General features: G+C 40.6%; 1 protein-coding gene across 2 annotated transcripts in view; it reads right to left on the bottom strand.

Annotated features, from left to right (window-relative positions):
• Window positions 1–19,210, bottom strand: part of ELAVL1 (ELAV like RNA binding protein 1) — a 45,766-nt gene that overhangs the window by 22,204 nt on the left and 4,352 nt on the right. Inside the window, exons 2-3 of one of the 2 annotated variants that reach the window (XM_076359122.1) lie at window positions 16,722–16,784; window positions 11,663–11,846 (exon numbers count right to left, since the gene is read on the bottom strand). In XM_076359122.1, the coding sequence (XP_076215237.1) occupies window positions 11,663–11,834 (172 nt within the window). In that variant the 5' untranslated portion in view covers window positions 11,835–11,846; window positions 16,722–16,784. The remainder of the gene's footprint in view (window positions 1–11,662; window positions 11,847–16,721; window positions 16,785–19,210) is intronic. The other variant, XM_076359121.1, reaches the window with a different exon arrangement.

Below are 19,210 nucleotides of genomic sequence, written 5' to 3' on the forward strand. Positions count from 1 at the left end.
ATTTCTTATTCCCCTCCCACCACTGACTGACAACTCTAGCTTCACTGGGGAGTCTAATATGAGACCAGAGCTAGTACTTATTTTCCACTTTACTACAGACTACGTGCCTCCCCCCGCCCCCCCGAAAGCAGCTAACACAGATTCTCCCCATCCTATCCTTCTCAAGAAAACCTAAATTTAAACCCGGCTCCTGTTATGTCAGAGCACCTCAGTATGAAGGCATTTTAGTTTAGAATTTGTTTTCTGAACTGGGAAACAAGTGTTTTGAGATTAAATTAAAAAAGCCCAAGTAAATAACACAGAAGGATGGCACAGATCTCCCCAAACGTCACTCAGGGGAGGATGTGATGTCTTGGAAAGAGTTGGGTTTGGGTTTTTTGTTTGTTTGGCTTTACAAAATGTGCTGTGAGTGATATCACCAAATAGCTTGAATATGTATGAATGCATCAAGAAATACCACGTCAAATACCAGACATCAATGTGCTGAAAAAGCAGAATTCAAAGCGGTGACTCTGTAGTTTCAGAGGATGAGAACAGATTAAAAGTGCTCAGATGTGCCTTGTGGGGGCTTTCTTTAGTACAGTTATGCTATTGTATAGCTGGGGATACATAATCACATCAACCCTGAGAAAAACGCACACACCCTTGCATCAAACTTCCAAAAAAAGGGTTATGCCAATGCAGAAGTGCAGCAAGGTAGGACTGGCAGAGCAAGTGGTCAAGAGGCTATATTCTAACCCCCTGAGACTATGCATACAGCATCTTTTGTTTCCTAACATCCTAACACCCAGGAGAACAAGCAGATGTGTCAGCAGAGCAGCCTGGCTAAGCAGGGAACTCATGGCAGAGCTCCAATGCAAACAGGCAGCATACAGGAGATGGAAGAAGTGACAGCCTACAAAAGGAGGAATTTAGAAACACTGTCCACTCAGCCTCAGGAAAGCCAGAGCTCAACTGCAGTTGAGACTTGAAAAGAATGCAAACAAACAAAAAAATAATATCAAGGGTAACAAGAAAAGCTTCTTCTGCTGTCTCAGCAGTACAAGGCTGAAAAAGGAAAATGTGGGACAGCTGCTGAATAGGGTGTGTGATTTAGCGAGAGTGGTACAAGATGCCTTCTTTGCCTCATTCTTCACTGACAAAGTCTAACAGGCCTCTGCACTTAGCGAAAGAGTTGAAGAAGGACAAGTGGATGAAGATCAAGTCAGGGACCGAATGGTTGAGAGAACTTGACCCATACAAGCTCATGGGACAAGATGGGCTCTTTCTAAAGGTGCTGAGAGACCAGGCTCATGTCCTGGCCAAAACTACTCTCTATCATCTTTGAATGGTCATGGAAATTGGAAGAGGTCCCCAACAACTGCAGGAAGGCAAATGCTGCATCCATCTTCAAAAAGAGACCAAAAAACCCCCTCTAATACCCCCCACACTCTATATGTATGCCTGCAACAAGTAGAGTTTTGCAGGGATCTGTCCTGGGACCTGCTGTTTAACTTTTTATCCATGACCTGAGGAGGTGATGGGAGTGCACTTTCACCAAGACTGGAGATAACACCAGGTTGGGAGGAACCTGTCAATACACTGGAGGGCAGGGCTGCCACCCAGAGAGACCTAAACACGCTGGAGGAATGGGCCAACAGGCATCTTAGGAAATGTAGCAAGGACAAATGCAAAGTCCTGATCACGGGAAGGAAGAAACTCTGGCAACAACACAGACTGGGCACTTACTGGCTGGCGAGCAGCTCTATGGAAAAGGACTTGGCAATCATGGTTTATAGAGCAAGGCAAGCATGAGCCAGCAGTGCACTGTGACAGAGAAGGTTAACAGCATCCTGCATTGTACTAACAGAAGTACAGCCAGAAGACAGAAGGAAGAGATCATCCCCCTTCACTCAACACTCACTAGACCACACCTAGAACTCTGCATCCAATTTTTTATGTCCCCCAATACAGGAAAGACATTGATAAACTGGAGTGAGTTCAGCAAAGGGCCACCAAGATGCTCAGGGGACTGGAGCATGTGGAGGTTTACAAGACCAGATGGCATAAAATCCTGAGTAACCTGGTCTGACCTCACAGCTGACACTGCTCTGAGCAGAAGGCTGGACTAGTGTCCCTTAAAACGGCACCATCCTATGATCCCAAATGACAGAACGAGGAACTCGCACTACGTTAATCTGAGGTTCTTCCAGTTCCACAGAACAAGGTCTTTTTGTATTAAGACAGCCTATATACATACTTCATCTAAGTAGGGATGTAACAGAACTAAATATTAATGAATATATTCTCTCTCACAGTATTTTCTCCCAGTCATGGAACCATTTCTAAATTTTGAGTTTATTTCCAGTACACTGGAAACCAAAGCCTGGAATTACCAGAACTGCTCCATGGCTAGCAACACAGACTCTGCCAGTTTTCAGTGGACTAGTTATTCTGTCACACATTTCTGGAAGCACCCACTCTCATAGTCTATTTTTAATTGAGTGAAAACCCATTTCTGTAGGTTTCCACTAGTTTTCTTCTGTCATTTTTTTTATCCACTGGTCTCAGGAGATGATGCTGGTTTCTAGCTCCTCCTTATGTCCTTCAGCCCAATGTTAAATCTGCTCCACACCATAACTGTTGACTACTTTTTCATTTTAATATTCTAAATGCCAACTTCAGAACCTGACATGTTCTACATGCAGTGCTTGGCTCAACTTTGGAGACAAGCAGTTGCTATTTGTTACCCCCTTGGCAGTTTTTGTTTTCATACTACAAGGTGTCCTTACAAAAAAAAGAAAAGGAAGCAGCTTCTTGAAGGATTTTTGTCAAAACAATTTTTGGATGTGAACAAACATCAAGTATTTAATCACCAATCTTCAAAACTAACAGTAGAAGGGCATGATTTTCCATTACGAGTCTATGCTGATCAAAGCCTATCATCACAACACAGAAGTGATTCTATTTATTACTAGTCTACCACATAGCTCACAGCATGTTTTTGAAAATACAGGGAACACCCCCTACAACTCAGTCCTTCACTAAAGATACAGATGATGCATCTCAGCTACTCTGAAAACACATGAATCTGAAGCTAAAACCCATAGCCTGAATGAAAACTTTTCTCCTGATCCAGTCCCCAAGTAGCCAGTCTTCCATTCTCAAGCAATGTCCTTACACCTGGCTTCATCAGTGATACTGAGAAGTTGCTTTGCTTCTTTGAAATACACCCATTCTTTCCCACTTATACCATGGTGACCACAGTAATTCCCAGAAAACTAGAAAACGTGCTGTTTGAGATAGAACTAAGCACAGTAGTTTTAGTACAGGTACTGAAGTAGCACGTTAATCTTCAAAATCACTTTCACTTTGCCAAAAAAAAAATATTCTAGTCTTTTATACAGATTTTGGAAAACAGAAGCAAGTTTTGTTTGGGTTGGGTTTTTTTTTGCCTGAATAACTTCTTGAGGCTACAATTAATCATTCTAAATTCCTTTTTACAGTTCTGCTTCATCTCCAGTTTAGTCATAAATGCTGTCCAAAACTATCATTAGTCATGCAAACACCAAGAGAGCACTGCAGAAATACCACATAATCACATTTGTGTCAGGCTGGGGGCAAAGCTCAGCCTAGCTGGATAGTCTGGTCTTGTGCCTAACCTAGTAAGACACCTGGGAAGCACTGCATTGTTGTAAGACTGGATTAGTCAGATCAACACTACACCAGGAATCACTGTACCATGCTCCACTTACACTTTAAGCCTACTCTTTAGAGTACAAAACCAAAAGCATAGGTTTGTATTTTAAGCATTTCCACAATATTTGTCCTTCAAACACCTCTATGGTCAGTGTCAATGCAACAGCTCAGTACCTTTCTTCCACAGTAACTGAATTCAGCTTTATTACAGTTTCTATGACTAAGACACAGATTACTATCTGAGCCAATTCCTGCTTCTACTTAAGACTTAAAACCAGCATGTCTTACTGACTTTTGACTGCAACAGAAAGGAAACAAAGAAAATAATACCTAGTTTTACTGATAACAATTTTCAAATACAGAATGTGCCCCCACTGCTTCATTTGGCTTATAAACCAGGACACAAGCCACTTTCTGTTCTGTGGCCAAACGATGAATAGTCTCATATTGGAAGTTTAAGGGCAGAACTGCATTTAACAGGTTTGGAAAGCCTGACCTTCAAACAGCTCAGGAAAACATTATGAATTACAAATAAAGTGGCCTCTCTTCCATTTGCAAAATAAATGGCATTTGCCTTGAAACAAAGATGACTACAAGCAATTCAAACAGACACTTCTTCAGAAACAAGTCAAAAGCTACAAAGCTAACTTGACAGTCTGTTCTTTACCCTGGCTCAAAGAGACACCTTCCAGGGATCTCACTATCTCCACAATATTTTAAAAATTCAACCATATGCAGTAAGAGTGACAGCTTTCAATCCTGAAAACAAAAGGTTTACTATTTTTAGTAATTAATTTCATTTAATGAAGCCCTTCCACATACTTATCATTTCTGTATGTTCTCTTTATATTTTTTTCCTTTCTCTCATTTCCAGAACATTTTTCTATTGAGATTTAATTTGAGTTGCTCCAGGGCTCTTTTTCCAGATGAACTGCCAGCATGCTAGATGCTGTGAAGTGAAAAGGATTTCTAAAGTGAACACACAAAATACCAGGCCCAAAATCGTGCATGGATACCACAGGCTGATTTCTTGAGGAAGTCTTTGGGAGGAAAATGCCTTGCCCACTTACTGCAGTATCATTTCTTGAAACTTTAGAACAGATTTTGTTAATCTGTGGTTGGAACAGAAACCTGACTATTCAAGACGCTGAGGGCTGAAAAATCTACTCCCCCATCTCCTTAGGAAGACACTTCAGCTTTCAAATAATGACACTTTTTTAGCTGCAAGCATTACAATGCAAAACCTCAGCAAGTGTTCAGAGTCAACATGATCATAGGTTAAGCTGAACTAAATGGTTATTCTGCAGAAACATACTGCTTCTCCATTGGAAGAGAATGAAAGTATCCTAAGGTGATGTGGAGCAGTAACTCCCACTAAAAACATGTTGAGAAATATTAGAGTACAACTGAAGATTTTGCTATATGGCTCATTTTTATGGCTTGATGAGGGAAAAGAAAGGCAAACAAAGTGAAGATGTCAGCTTTTGTAAAGCAGAGTACTTCATGCAATGGCTAGTACAACTGTGTTGGCCTTTTTGGCTTTATATGCCTACATATCATAAGGAGGGATACTAAGCATGAATATATTTATCTGGAGACATAAAGAGGGTTAAAGGATACCCACAACCCTAAAACGGTAGGAAGTCATCCTCCATTATGCCAGCCCTGCCTTAAAGCTTTCAGAGAACACAGCCAAGGTCCCTCTGAATGGCAGCACAACCACCTGGTGTACCAGCCACTCCTCCCAGTTTGGTATCAGCTGCAAACATGCTGAGGGTGCAATCTGTCCCATCATCCAGGTCATTAATGAAAATTTAAAACAGACTTGGCCCTGATATCAAACCTTTGCGTACTTCACTAGTGACTAGCCTTCAGCTGGACCTTGTGCTGATCACCAACCTCAGAGATTGGTTTTCAATCCAACCACAGGTGCTTCACTTGGTGACACAGGTCCTCCAGCAGCACATACCTCCTGCAGCGATAAGAACATGTCTCTCTATCCAGCCTAAGTGAGAGGCCCCAGGCACTCCCTGCAGCCCAAGACCTGCAGAGCTGCCCCTCTTTTCTGGTCAAGGTAGCTCTTTTTCAGTCGAGGCCTCTGATGTTACAGGGATAGCTACTACAATGACTGCTGGAGACCGTGCAGCATGTCACCACCATTCCTGAGTGCATACAGGCTGATCGCAACACAGTCCATGGTCCCCATCTGCACTGCTATGCCTGTTCACAGCGCTCTAGGAGCTATGCTCTAGGCTAGACTGTTATATAGGCCTGTCCTAAGCAATAGCTAAAAAGGTGCTTGACCCTCCCTAACCAGGGGTCAACTGGAACAAAAGCTCCAACCTCCCTTTGATCAAGTACACCTGACAGAGCTCAGAGCTCCTTGCTAGAAGTCAAGGTCTCCTACAGCTATCCTTTCCTGGCAGCAGCAAGCACTCCAGTTCCTCAAAGGGTTCCCAGAAGTCCACTGACAATCCCAGAAGTTCCCAGAACATTTAGAAGCAGAGCCCAGGAACTGCTGCACCAGCTGCTGCTTCTGCCAGCTGTGCTCTGAACCCACTTAAAGAACCCAAGCAACCTTTATATTAAGTGCATTCCCATACCCTTGCTAGAACTCAGTTATTACCTCTGAGGTAGTTTATATGGCCAACTTTATGATAAAGGAAATTAAGTGAAGCTGGCAAAGCTAGAAGGGTGTTAACATTTTCAGTATTTGGCCAATTTGTCTGCAAACCATTTGCACTTTTCATTAAGTTAACCATTGTTGCTAGGCATTCTTGAATGCACATTTAAAGAAACTGCATACCACCAAATGTGATTAAAAAGCTAGAAAAAATCCAGGGGTAATGATGCATTCCAATTACACAGTTAACAGCAAAACTGCATAAGCAATTTCATGGTTGTTTTCCATGCAAAAGGAAACAATTTCAGCCAAAAAGAATACTTAAATACTTTCCACAATACAAGAACACTTAAGAATTCTGTTTCTAGACTGGAGTCTACTGCACTAGTGAAATGAATAGAGTTACCCTGTCATGTGTGCTAGAGAGCTACTTACCGCCTTTCAGCATCTGAAAGCGGTGCAATAAAATCTTCCTTCCCTTTTTGCTTTAAAAGCTTACAAGGACACAGCCATTCATTTCTTTTTCAGCTGCATAATTTCTGTGAAAGAGTCTTCCAGAGAAGACACCATGAAAAGGAAAAGACAGGGAAAAGGTGAAGATGCATACCGATTCCTGAGGAATTCCAACTACCTAGAAGCAATTTCTTTTTGGTTCTGTAAGCAACATGCCACGTGCACACTTGCAGTGCAAGTGAGCCGTAACGACAGGATTTTTTGAGATGGACCCCAGATTTCTGCACACAACCTTAACAAGTCAACTCAAAATGTCCATTCTGCTCCACATTTTTCAGCAACAGTGGAGCGATACCTTTGTCCCTGATAGCTGCTGATCAAGGAGTTGAACGTTAGCACGCTCCATCAGAGCTCAAACTTACATAAGCAAATGCAGACAGCAGAGAGGAAGCCCACTGTCTCCTTTCAGTGTCTGCATAGAGATGGCCATATTTTGGTAGTCAACAAGTACAGACAGAGCCTTTGGCACAGTCTGAAGGATCATATCCTAGATTTCCTAGAGTAGAAAGTCATGACTATTTTGTCATGAGTATCACAGGGATACCTTATTCCCTGCTCAAGCAGTACAGAAGGTGTGAGGGAGGGAACAAGAACCCTCAAGAAGTTGGATGCCTCCCTAACTAAATCAACTGCCATCAGACAGAACACTTTTACAGAGAGGTGTGCACAGCAAACTTGTCACCAGGTACTCAGAGCACCGGGTGTCATGAGCAATAAACCGATCCCACAGCAGTCTGACACTAAGCACACAGGAAAACTTTAACCCAACCTTTTCAGAGCTTTAGACAGCTGGATTTGAAAGTACCAACACTTCAGCAGGGTAAGGGGAAGACAAACTAAATACAACTTACACTCATGGCAGACTTTCAGCTTTAGCATTTGGTTCAGAAGGACTAAAAGTCTGCGTACACCTGCACGAACAGCAGACTAAAGACAACCAGGTTCTCTCAGAAAATTTACAGCTATTGATTAGAAGCATCTGCATTGCACACAATCAGACATCCTGACACAATGAGCCATCGGCATCTGTGCTGCGAGAAACTCAGCAAGACTAGAGTGGCACAAAGGCCTGGATTTCTGCATTAACAGATAATGAAGGAGGAGAAATGCTTTAAAAATGTTCACCTGTAAGAGGAGTCCAGCACAGCACATTGGCTAGAAACCCAGACCCCAGAATCTGGATGTCCCAGCGAAGTCAAGCACCTCCAATGCAAAATATGGTACAGGACATATTTCTTCTGTTGAATCATCTATGATAGCAGGCAGTGCCTCCAAGAAAGAGGATATTTAACACTGTACACATCGCTGGGTAGGAAATCAGTACAGAGCACAAGTTTAGCACCACTGTGTCTGAAGTCAGTGCTAGAGGGCTACAGTCTAATCAGTGCAGACTGATCGGACAAACCCCAGTACTTTTCCTTGCTCTCCTTGCCTTGTAAGCCAAAGCCACTGGAAGAGAGGATTTCATCAGCTGAATTGGGTCCATAGCTACTCACAAGCCTCAGCAATTACCACAAAAGGCCAGGAGATGCAACAGTGAAAAGTTACATCTCAGACTTGACACTGCGCCATACTATATTGGGAAGCAACCTTCTAATGTTTCCCCAGGGCTCAAAGCCCCAAGGGATGGCTAGTGCTAGTCTTAAGATCTGACAGAAAGAACAACATCCAATATGAGTTCTATAGTTCTCTTATGAAAATCCTGGATGTCCAAGACATACTCACCATAAATACAAGTACAGCGAGCAACAAAGCAACAATTCAATATTTGCCCACTGACCCTGAGTACCAATTCACTCATCAGAAGTTAAGCAAAGCCATGTCTGGAAGTTCTTAGGAATGCAATACAGAAGTTGGAGAATGAAGAGACCAGCACCCTATCTTTCCAGTATGATCAGGAAGAGCTGAAGGAGCACTGCACCCTGTCTAATGTTCATCTACTGTGCATAAGCTTCTCTTTACAGCTACTGCAAAAAACAGAAAAAGAAATTATCACGTCTCAAACAACAAAACAAATGCATAGTCATACTTTTACCAACTGCTATAATCCATGTGTACACAAAGCAGAAAATTCATAGTAAGGAATGTAAACTGACACTATGGTTTGCTGCTGTTTCAACTTCCTACAGCATTCATCAATAACAAAACAAAGGGTAAGTAGTCTAGTGGTTTCAAAGAGTTTCTCTAAATTTTATAAACACAATCCAATACATGGAACATAAGATTGTTCAGTACCGTGCTGTAGTTGAAACAAAACCCAACAACATATATACTTTGATCACAATGAAATACTTTGCTCAAACAAAACAAAACTTTGGCTTTCAAATCGATTCTTGAATCAAGTAATCAGTCTCTATAAAGCTAAGGCTAGTTCAGTAAGTCATTAAAAACTGCATTCCAGGCAGAAGACATTTTCTGCCCTACATATTTCATTAATAGAGAATTAATTGAGAAAAAATATACACATCAGTCATTGTTTTATGAAAAAAAAAGCATTAACAAACATTTATTTCAACTCTGCAAATACAGTCAATAAAGGCAACTCCAAAGATAAAATGCTTTGATTTAACAGAATGTTATGGGGGCACCAAAGCTGTGATTTCATTGAAAAGAACTAAACTGATCTAAAAAGTCTAATTCCAACAAAATGAGAGGTTACCTCCCTCCTGTCCAGGCCACTCAACCCCACTGCGTCTTACATGCCAATATTATGACTTATCTGACCTCACAGGAATCAAGGTCAGGGAGCTAAACAGGTTTTTCTGCAGCTCTAGTTTCCTTGCTAGTCTGCCATGGGGTCAGAAAAATGCAAGTTTTCTTGCATTGAAAGTTTCTTTTCACAAGGAAAGCCGAACTCTGCCACAAGACTTCTTTTCGGGGGCAGCCAAACATCAGATCTGCTTAGAGTGAAGTTTTACAATACAGAAATCTTAATGCAAAAATGAAGGGGCACAAAGAAAAGCAAAAGGAAGAAAAAAAAGTCATACTTTTAGAAGGTTCCTGAAGAAGCCAATTCTTAGTTACTGATATTCCAAAACTATCAGTGAGCATGGAGAAGACTGGGAATTGTTCCTAACAGTGTTGCAGGTGAATGAAAAATTAGGTAGCAACAAAATTAAGTGGTCTGACCAACATAGCCATGCAGAATTAAACACTTGCAATCACTTTAAAGAAAAGCGAGAATTTTGTCTACAGGCACTCAAGGACTCTATGCAACGCTAACGGGAATTTTACTTTTGATTCTTCAGAGGGTTGTTAAGAAAAACCTGAAGCACACAAGCATATGTTTTGGACTTTAAACTACCCAGCACTGTCAAGTTCCAAGTTAAAGTTAACCAGACTTTACCAGAGTATTCGATGCTGCAAGGAACAGTGTTAAGTAGGCTCTTAAACTTCAGGTAATGATGTGTCTTGCTTCCCATTTAAAGTATCCTTACCTCCCACGCAGACAATTTTGCGCTTATTTGAAAGTCTAAGGTGTGGATCAGCTGTGACATTTGATTAATGGCTTGCTACCGTTAAACAAGTGATCTTATTTCCTTGCAAAAGTAGCCTCCAGAGCAAGCCTCGACTTCTAAGCATCTCAAACTGTACGACAACATCTAGGCTGAACACTCAGCTATCAAAATATTCAAAGAAATCAGTATTTTATGTAACTGTTTCATGATGATTTTACACATATATTCCGTAAGTACAGTTTTAGATAGATGGCTATCACGTGAAACTTCATCTGAAAGAAAATAAGAAAACTAAAGACATGGAAATCAGAGAAGCCATTCTGAAAGTAAATTCTAAGGTTTTTAATTATTCAGTTCTCGTGTCTATTCTCAAGCATATAAAATAAAGTACTAAAGTCAGTTAAGATAACACACAACGAATTCTCATGCGTTTCATCAGCTTTCATGCAGTTTTTACAGACAGTGAAGTAGTTTCAGACCTGTTTCATTATGGATTAGATAATGATCTAAGTCAGTATTTGCTAGATTCCGAAATACAAGATTGAGCATGTGCAGCAGAAAATTCCACAAGGCAATCATCCGCAGGCTGAGAACAAACAAGCATGCATAGCTAGTTAACAGCACAATTACTTTTATTTACAGAAGCAACCATGCTCTCCCACTAAATCCAAGATTCCGTGAATTCTGAACAAGAATAACCAGAATTTGTAAATGAAGATTTTTAACTGTGCAAGGATTAAAACATGTTCACAGAGCAGATAAAAAGCTCCTGCAACTAAATAGATACGGCTTATGGAACCAGTTGCTCTACCAGCATTTGTTTGTTTTCGAGGAAACATTAAGTTTCACAAATCTGAACAATTCATTCCTCTCATTTTTTAGAGCTACTACTAACAATTCTATTTAAAGAACCTACAAGTTAAATTCCTGAAGAGTGATAAGGCCTACAACCATTTCAGATGCATGCCACACCTTTATTTTACTGATCAAAATCAGATCAAAAGGTTTGTTTGCATATTCAGAGCTCTGGTAGAGTCAAAAATGCTCAGACTGTAGGAAGAATAAGCAAGCTGGGGACCAAATTCAAACTAGTTTTAGAAATGCCTATTGATGTTCAAATTCAGGAACGGTACTTCTTGGAATTCTTAACCATAGTGTTAGAATTAATGACTACAAAATTAATGACTACAAAGTAGTCATTAATTCAGCCTTAAGTATTCTATCTTCCTAATACTCAATACCTAGTCTTAGCATTACTCTAGTTATATGCATACTTTTCAACAGTTTGATTATACGCACACAAATATTTAATATTTCTACATTAATTGCATTAAGTATTTGCTTGAGCAGTCTACCACAAAGTAAAAATTTCTTATATACTAGATTATACCTGCAACTTTGTCCCGAATAAGTTTTGCAGATTCAACTTCGCCAATACTGCTAAATAGACTCCGTAACTCATCTTGCGTCATGTTCTGAGGAAGGTAGTTCACAATTAAATTTGTTCTACCAATATCATCCCTGCAATCTTCAGCCATGTGATCTTCATAACCATTGGACATTTTATAATATATCTGCAAAGAGAAAAATTCCAAATAAGTTCTAGATCTTTGCATTTCAATAAGCCAAACTTTCTCCACCTGAAATAAGTTTTAATGTTTATTTAAAAAAACTGAGAACAAGCAACTGTTTCAACTATGCATTTTTTCCACTCACAGAACAAAACATTATTTGTTGAAAATTCCAGAACAATTCATTCTTTCAAACTAACAAGCATGGCATTTTACAAAACTAGGTACCATTAAAGAGCTCTTAAGGGTTTGGGTTTTTTTTTTTTACATTAATAAAAAGCATCAAGCCAGGTTTTGTACACAGTCCTGTAAACACCAAAGTATTCACAACAGCCGAATTAAAAAATCAGGTTCCCCATGTCCAAGCACTCAACCAGCCAGAATCAAAACTGCCACCTCAACCTTAATTCGAACCTTATGCCCATAACTCTTAAAAGACAGAGGAACAGCAGCCAGATCTACTAGACCCAGTTCAGTATTTCAACTGGGACTATTCATTTTCTAAATGTTTTCTCCTTTACACATTGCTTATCCCGCATCTTAAGGCCTTGTTATTGTTAAATGGTTGTCCTTGGGTGACTGCTTAATTGCATATATGAAACAGTCTGTACTGGAACACTAACTTTGGTGCATATTGAGTATTTGATAAAGTTTCTATTTTTGCACCTTTTTAAGGAAAGCCTTGAGAAAACGTCCAGAAATTCCATCACATGAAGATACTCTCTGCCTTAGTCAGCCATCAGCAGGGACTGAATCCTGACGTTTCAGATGCTGAGGACATCTACAACTCAAACTCACAACAGACCCAAGCTGCTCTTCTTCATGGCCTGCCAGAAGAGTAGATTTTAAAGCGCTTTTACAACTACTTTGAAACTGTCAAAAATCAGGATACCCACACCCTATTCCTGCAACAGGAGAAAAATGAGGTCTAGCAGATTCAGGAAGCCTAGATTGGCATGTTCTTTCTGGAAAACACCACCACCAGGATGCTAATTTCTTGTGTTGTTCTAGACTCTGGTTCTCAAGTTCGCTGCTGCAGATTTGTTTATCCTCTCAGTCCGAGTGCGCTATACATCTCTAGCTCCAAAACAACATAGTTTTGTTTAACAGCTCTTAAAAACAGCTGTGAAGCACACAGAATTAACAGAAAAGCTGCTAAAACCCTGAAGTTAATTCATGGCCTCCTGACGCTCAGTTCAGCACTCCTCTTAAGTCATCACTATTTGTGCATTTTACCACAGAATCCAAACACTTTGGCCTATTAGCAGCATACAGACATGTCAATTTACACCATAAAATTTCAATAACGTTTAGGTATGAATGTGTCTCCAATTCAGACTCCACCAGTAAGGGGCATAAGACCAAACACTTATTTTTGGATGAAACTAAGGCAGACTTGCAACTCTAACTTGCAACTCTAACTCCCTTCTGAAAATTTAGTGTAAACCTTCCAAGTTCAACATGAAATCTGCACCTCATTGAATCTCTCAGTGCCACCACAGAAGAATTAATTACCACAGGCTCAGAGATGAACTTTGTATTTAGTTTAATAGAACTTTTGGCCAATACACTCATTTGGCCAAAATAGTAACATAAGATGCTGTACATAAGCAACTACTATTAAAATTCCTCTAGTTGCAGTTTGCTTGAGAACCTAGCATATTATCTGAAGCAGGTATCACTAGCACAGTGCTAATCTTGCCTGAGGGGATAATCAATCCGAGCTGAATTAGAACAGTTTAAGATATTATTGCTTCTCAGCCACCAGTAAAACATCAGGTCAGGTGTTCAGAGGATGCAAAAGCTGCTAGATCACGTCAATGCAGAGTGAGCCAGCAAGCCTTGCAGTACCATGTAGTTAATACTGGCTACGTTTGCCAATTTATTTTTCCATTAAGATGGATCAGAAGCATTCATATGACCACATATGCTTCTCAAATAAGGTGACTTTGAGTTACAACCATTAACACCACAAGACAACTATGTAGCATCAGCTCACAGATTTTTGTGAAACCACAGACACCGCTGCCCTCTATGCGAAGGGCCTGAGCAGCAATGGTACGCAGCTTTATTTTATGGATCAGGATCTACTAAAGGACGAGCCTTTCCAGGGACTACAGCACTACTGACAACTGGAAGTTGAATAATGGAAAAAGTCAGGAACAGAAACTAGAAATCCGAAGTCTAGAAAGGGAATGCTGGCTGCAGGAAGGGACTTTCAGTCCCTTCGCCAGTAGCTATTGTTAAGTCATGTTTGGCATTTATTTCATTCATTCTTCTTGCGACAGTCAGATTTTTTTAAATGGCAATAACAGAGTACACCATTTTAGAACAAACCATGACTAGACTTATGTTGAGATTTTGCACAGTATAGATTTAAATTGAATCTTTTTTTTTTTTTAAGTGTTGAAGCACTAACAGCTAGCAGCTTATAGAAGGAGAGGTCTTGATCCCCTTCTCCACTGATTAGCCTTCTACCCCCCATTTCTGGGTTTCATGTGTCAACACAAGCAAGCCCCAGCACCCTTCTGCTCACAGGATAACCAATTTGTACCATGAAAGCAATGGAAAACTACACCAGGAGGGAAGCACCTTTTCTTGTGTCAGCAGTTTTAATCTGCTTTCCTTGCAGCAAGATAAGCACCAGAGCTAATGCCAGAGGATAGGAGAGCAAGAGGAGAAACTGCAAAGCTAGAAGCAGGGGAAGAGACTCCCCCCATCAGATGACTTTAAGTTGCCAGGTTGTCTCAGCTGTACTGTGAAATTGTCATTAAATACACGTTCCCTTCCAGCTCTGTCAGAACTGTCTGAGCACAACCTCAGAAAAGTTTCGTGTTCTGCTAAATGACACTCAAACAGCTGAACTTTTTGTTCAGTGTATCTGAGCTATAAAACCAGATGATGTACATTTTCAAAATTGTTTTAATGGAAGGCAACTTTGCTTGCCTTTGTCCTGTATAAAATTCAAGCCCTGCATGCACAACACACCAATATGTTGATGAGTATGGAAGTTGTACAGTACTATTAGAGTATTTAGTAAGCAAAGGAAGAAACATTGAGATTTTTCCAGCTTTACAAGATGAAAGTTCAAATTTCCTTCACTTCAACCAAATTTGCCCAAGATACAATACAAATCCTTCCTGCTGCCAAGATTCTCCTCCTGCCAAGTTTAAGAAGTTGCTATATATTTTAACGCTTTCCAAAACCAAAAACTTTAAAAAAAAAAATCTATTTTCCTTATCCTCCAAGCTATACCTGCTGCCTAAAAAGGAGGCACCACAGCTAGATACCAAGCACAGAAAACTCCCCAGCACACCATGATGGCAAGTTACCAGACTTATATCCGGCATTAAGCAAAACTGACAGGAGTTTGGCAAGTGGCTATCAACTTTAAATCATTTTACCACAGCCTCTAATCTCACTGTCTGCAATACTTACCATCTATATCTCCCCATGATAAACAAGGAGTGCCTAGGGCATTGTTGATTCAGAAGCAATTAGAACTGTGAAGGAAGCCTTCCATCTGCTTTTCTTCAGACATTAGAAAAAAATTATAGGAAGCCCTTGAATAAAGGCCTGGCAGACATTTTCATGGGATACCAGGAACAAAGCATGCAGAAGCGATAAAGGCATAGTAGAGAAGAGGAAAAGGAGCAGAGTGCTGATAAAGAAGATGTTCCTTTCTTACTAATCTTTCACCAAGCACTTACATGATCTACTGCAAGACTAACACTTTCTGGCCATCCTGGAAGTTAGAGGGAAAACACTTCCTCCACTGGTGGTGAACAATTCTCATGCCAGTGAGAATAAAAACAGCCCCTGAAGAACTGTTAACCTTTGCATGCTGAAAAGAATTAAAAAAAGAAAAGGCAGTATAAAATGGTCAGTATGAATGAAATGAGAAATGCTACATAAGAAAACAAGTTTTTTGTTCCGCTCTCACTGAAATATGTTGAAGGTATCTCCTGATCTTTCTTTATCAAAGAGGGAACAATCAAGTTATACCAGTAAATATTCCACACTTGAGAACCAGGCCTAGAAACTAACTTGGATCCATAACTTCATTAACTGACGTTTGTCAATCCACATTGACATAAATCAGAAGTCTGAACGCACTTACATTCTCAGCAGATGGGTCGAGGATGGAAAAAAGGCCTAACAACTCCATTTGGGAAGGCTACCTGTAATGAAACTGGTACTTTGCAGCCTTTCCAAAAAAGGCCTTCAATTCTATGTCCCCAAAAAAAGGAAATTTTAAGACTAAGTTCCATTGCACTGCAGTTTCTAAAATGAGAATTTTTTTTTAAATAACCAACCCTGCAACAGCTTGTCTTAAAAGGCAGCCTCCTTTTTCTTCCTTGTGTAAGATGCCCTCAAACTTACAATGCCCAGGATGCACAGAGCAACCAACGGAAACAGTACGTACTGTGCCCAAATCTTCCATTAATTCTGGAGGTGCTCAAATTCACATAGCCCAACACTTTACTGCCTGCTTCAAAGATTGCTCATTCACCACCAGTCAGGTCTGCATTCTCAGGACTGGACTGAAAAAGCTCTCCAAGGTATTTTTTTCAGAAACGTTGCACTGACCATGACAATCACCTTCTCACAAAGGTGCACAATATAACAGAAGGTTTAAAAGAAAAATAACACAAGTGGTTCTGGCAACAGACCAATAAAAGCTTTTTCCAAGTGACACTCATTATCTCCATTCAGAATTCTAGGATACAGTGCTATTAAGTCTTTCACTGAGAGATGTTTGCTAAGAAGGGAGACCTGTATGAATCTAAGGAGATAATCTGAAACAGGAACATTGGCAAGAAAGGTAACTGTCTGTCTTCAAGAGAGCATATATAGGTATACTTAGATATACTTCACCTTGTTCACAGGTCTGCAAAGGCACTAGACCACTACTGGGATCACAAACTTGAATGTAGACACCTAAACAGATGACAGATGACAATGTGAGCATTTTAGCTACTGCAGAACTTAAGACGGAAAATTCTTCCAGGAGCAGTGGGCTCTGTGCTCCTTCATATCAGCAATTAGCACCTTCATTAAAATCCAGGCAGCAGGTCTTATCACTCCAGCAACTGATCTATTCTCATTCATGCAATATAGTTCTCCAGACAGTGAAAGCCATGTAGCACTGCAGGCGCACAGATGAGCACTAACACTAGCCGTGCTGAACACAAGAAGGTCAGAGCTACCTCAAACATATTTCTTTCTTTGATATCAGAAGCACACAGACTACACCAGTATCTGACACTTGGCAAAAGAGAGCCAGATGAATGCATCATTGTGGCACAGAGTTTGTGGCACCTCCACTGGAACACTGGGAATAGGCCATACTGAGCACAGCATGGTTCTCAAACCACAGTAGAACCGAGGCTGCTGACACAGGTTATTGTCCCAACACCTCAGCCTTTCTTTGCAATGAAGTGCAAGTTATCACCACCTAGGACACTCTATACAGAAGTGCTTCAGTAGACAGCATCTCACAGAGTCCCTAAACTGATGAAGTCTCCTTGTTGGGGTTAATACTGGTGAATGAACAAGGATCATTCTGGACTGAAACAACTGACGTTGGCAGAGTTCTGCTGGTGAGCTGTCTTGATCAACTCGGACTTCAGTCTCAAGGGTTTATTCTTAAATACACTGGCTGACCTCAAGAATCTTGATGGGGTGCTTCAAGTAGAACTTCAAGGCTATATTGTTTCTTCAGCACATGGATGGTATTTGTTGACGTGTTTCCCCCCCCCCCAACATGGTTGACTAGGAGGCAAACAACAAATTTGGCTATCTGTCTTGGATACTGCTCTACCACTCAATTTTGAAGCTGCTGAGCAGTCTTCCTTGGAGATCACATCTGAAATAGAACAAAAAAGGACACTACTACACCAAGGGAAGTACCAAACCAATCCACACAGCTGCAAGAAGCAGATGCAGAGGTGCTGAGATGTCTACGTTTGAACACATGCCAAAAGCAATGCCACACACACAAAAGGGCCTGAAGGGCCTGCAGAGAGCCTCCACTAGTTTTAACTGTTTCAGGAAAAATTTTCAAGAATGATCCAACACAGTATTGCCATGCAAAAACTTGCTTTGCAGCCAGCTGTCAAGACAGGATTGAGAAGCAAGAGCTTAATCACGACATAGAAGGGACAGAGACTGGGGAGAAAAAAAAAAAACAAACCCAAATGTTTTCTTCTCAGAAATCACTGTAAGGAACAGAATATATTTCACCTTAGAAGCCACACCAGCAGAAAAACCTCCACTAGGCCTACATGCGTCCCAGAAAAAAGAAAAAGATTTCCCAATGCTCCACAGCCAGAATACATCCCTCTCTCTCTTCTTAATCCAGACCCCTCTACTTGACATATGCCACAGATTCTTTCTCCATAATCTCCAAGAAGACCCCTTTTATTCTTTACACAAACTCCTTTCATGTCCCCAACAGCTCTCCACATTGCAGCCCACAAGCACAGACCTCTCCATGAACATCCACACAGACTACAGGTCAATGACAATACAGTGCAAGACCCATTGCTATTTGACTCACACTGCATTCATACAATATTACTTCAAATAGCAGAAGATTTTAGTCTTGACCAAACACCAGAAGCCAATTGGGAGGGAAGGGGAAGTCACAAAATCCACAGATTCTCTCTTCAATTCAAGAATAACGTTTATACAGCATATGAGGGGGAAAAAACACTGTTTAACATAAAAGGTTATCCTAGCGTGTACATGCACAGTATAGGTCACACACTTCAAAACCTACAAGCTTAAGTCTTTGAACAGATTATTTCAACGTATACTTGCAAAGGCAGGTGATAATGCTTAAGTTTTCCTTATGAATAAAAATAATTTAGATATGAAGTAGTGTGCCTATGCTTGAGAGATGCCTGATGCTGTTTCCAAAAAGCACGTCCGTGACCACAAAGGAAGAATCTTGATCTCACCTCTTCTTGCTTGTTATGCTTGCTTAGGCTGGATGGCAGCTACTGTATTTCATGAGCATGAACCTTATGTTTCGTTGGAATAGCCATCTTCCTGAACTTTGAAGCATGACATTTGGGTACATATGAAAACTTAAAGGCAGAAAAGTGAGGCGTCACAGATTTCTTCACCCAAACTGTACTGTTACCCCATTTCTCTTTTTATTGTCCCACAGTGATAAATAAGGCCGGTATTCTCTCCCGCATGGCTGTCTCATCTGAATTCCTCTCCCCCGCAGCCGCAGTATTTCTAATTAGCAAACAGGAGAAATTTATATTCAATATTCTATTTGGTTCATTTGGCATTTGTACCCCTCTCCTCCAACCCCAAGAATGAAACCAACTCAGTCTACTGAAACATGCTAA

This window comes from Aptenodytes patagonicus, chromosome 25 (genome assembly GCF_965638725.1).
Source record: "Aptenodytes patagonicus chromosome 25, bAptPat1.pri.cur, whole genome shotgun sequence".
Taxonomy (NCBI): Eukaryota; Metazoa; Chordata; class Aves; order Sphenisciformes; family Spheniscidae; genus Aptenodytes; species Aptenodytes patagonicus.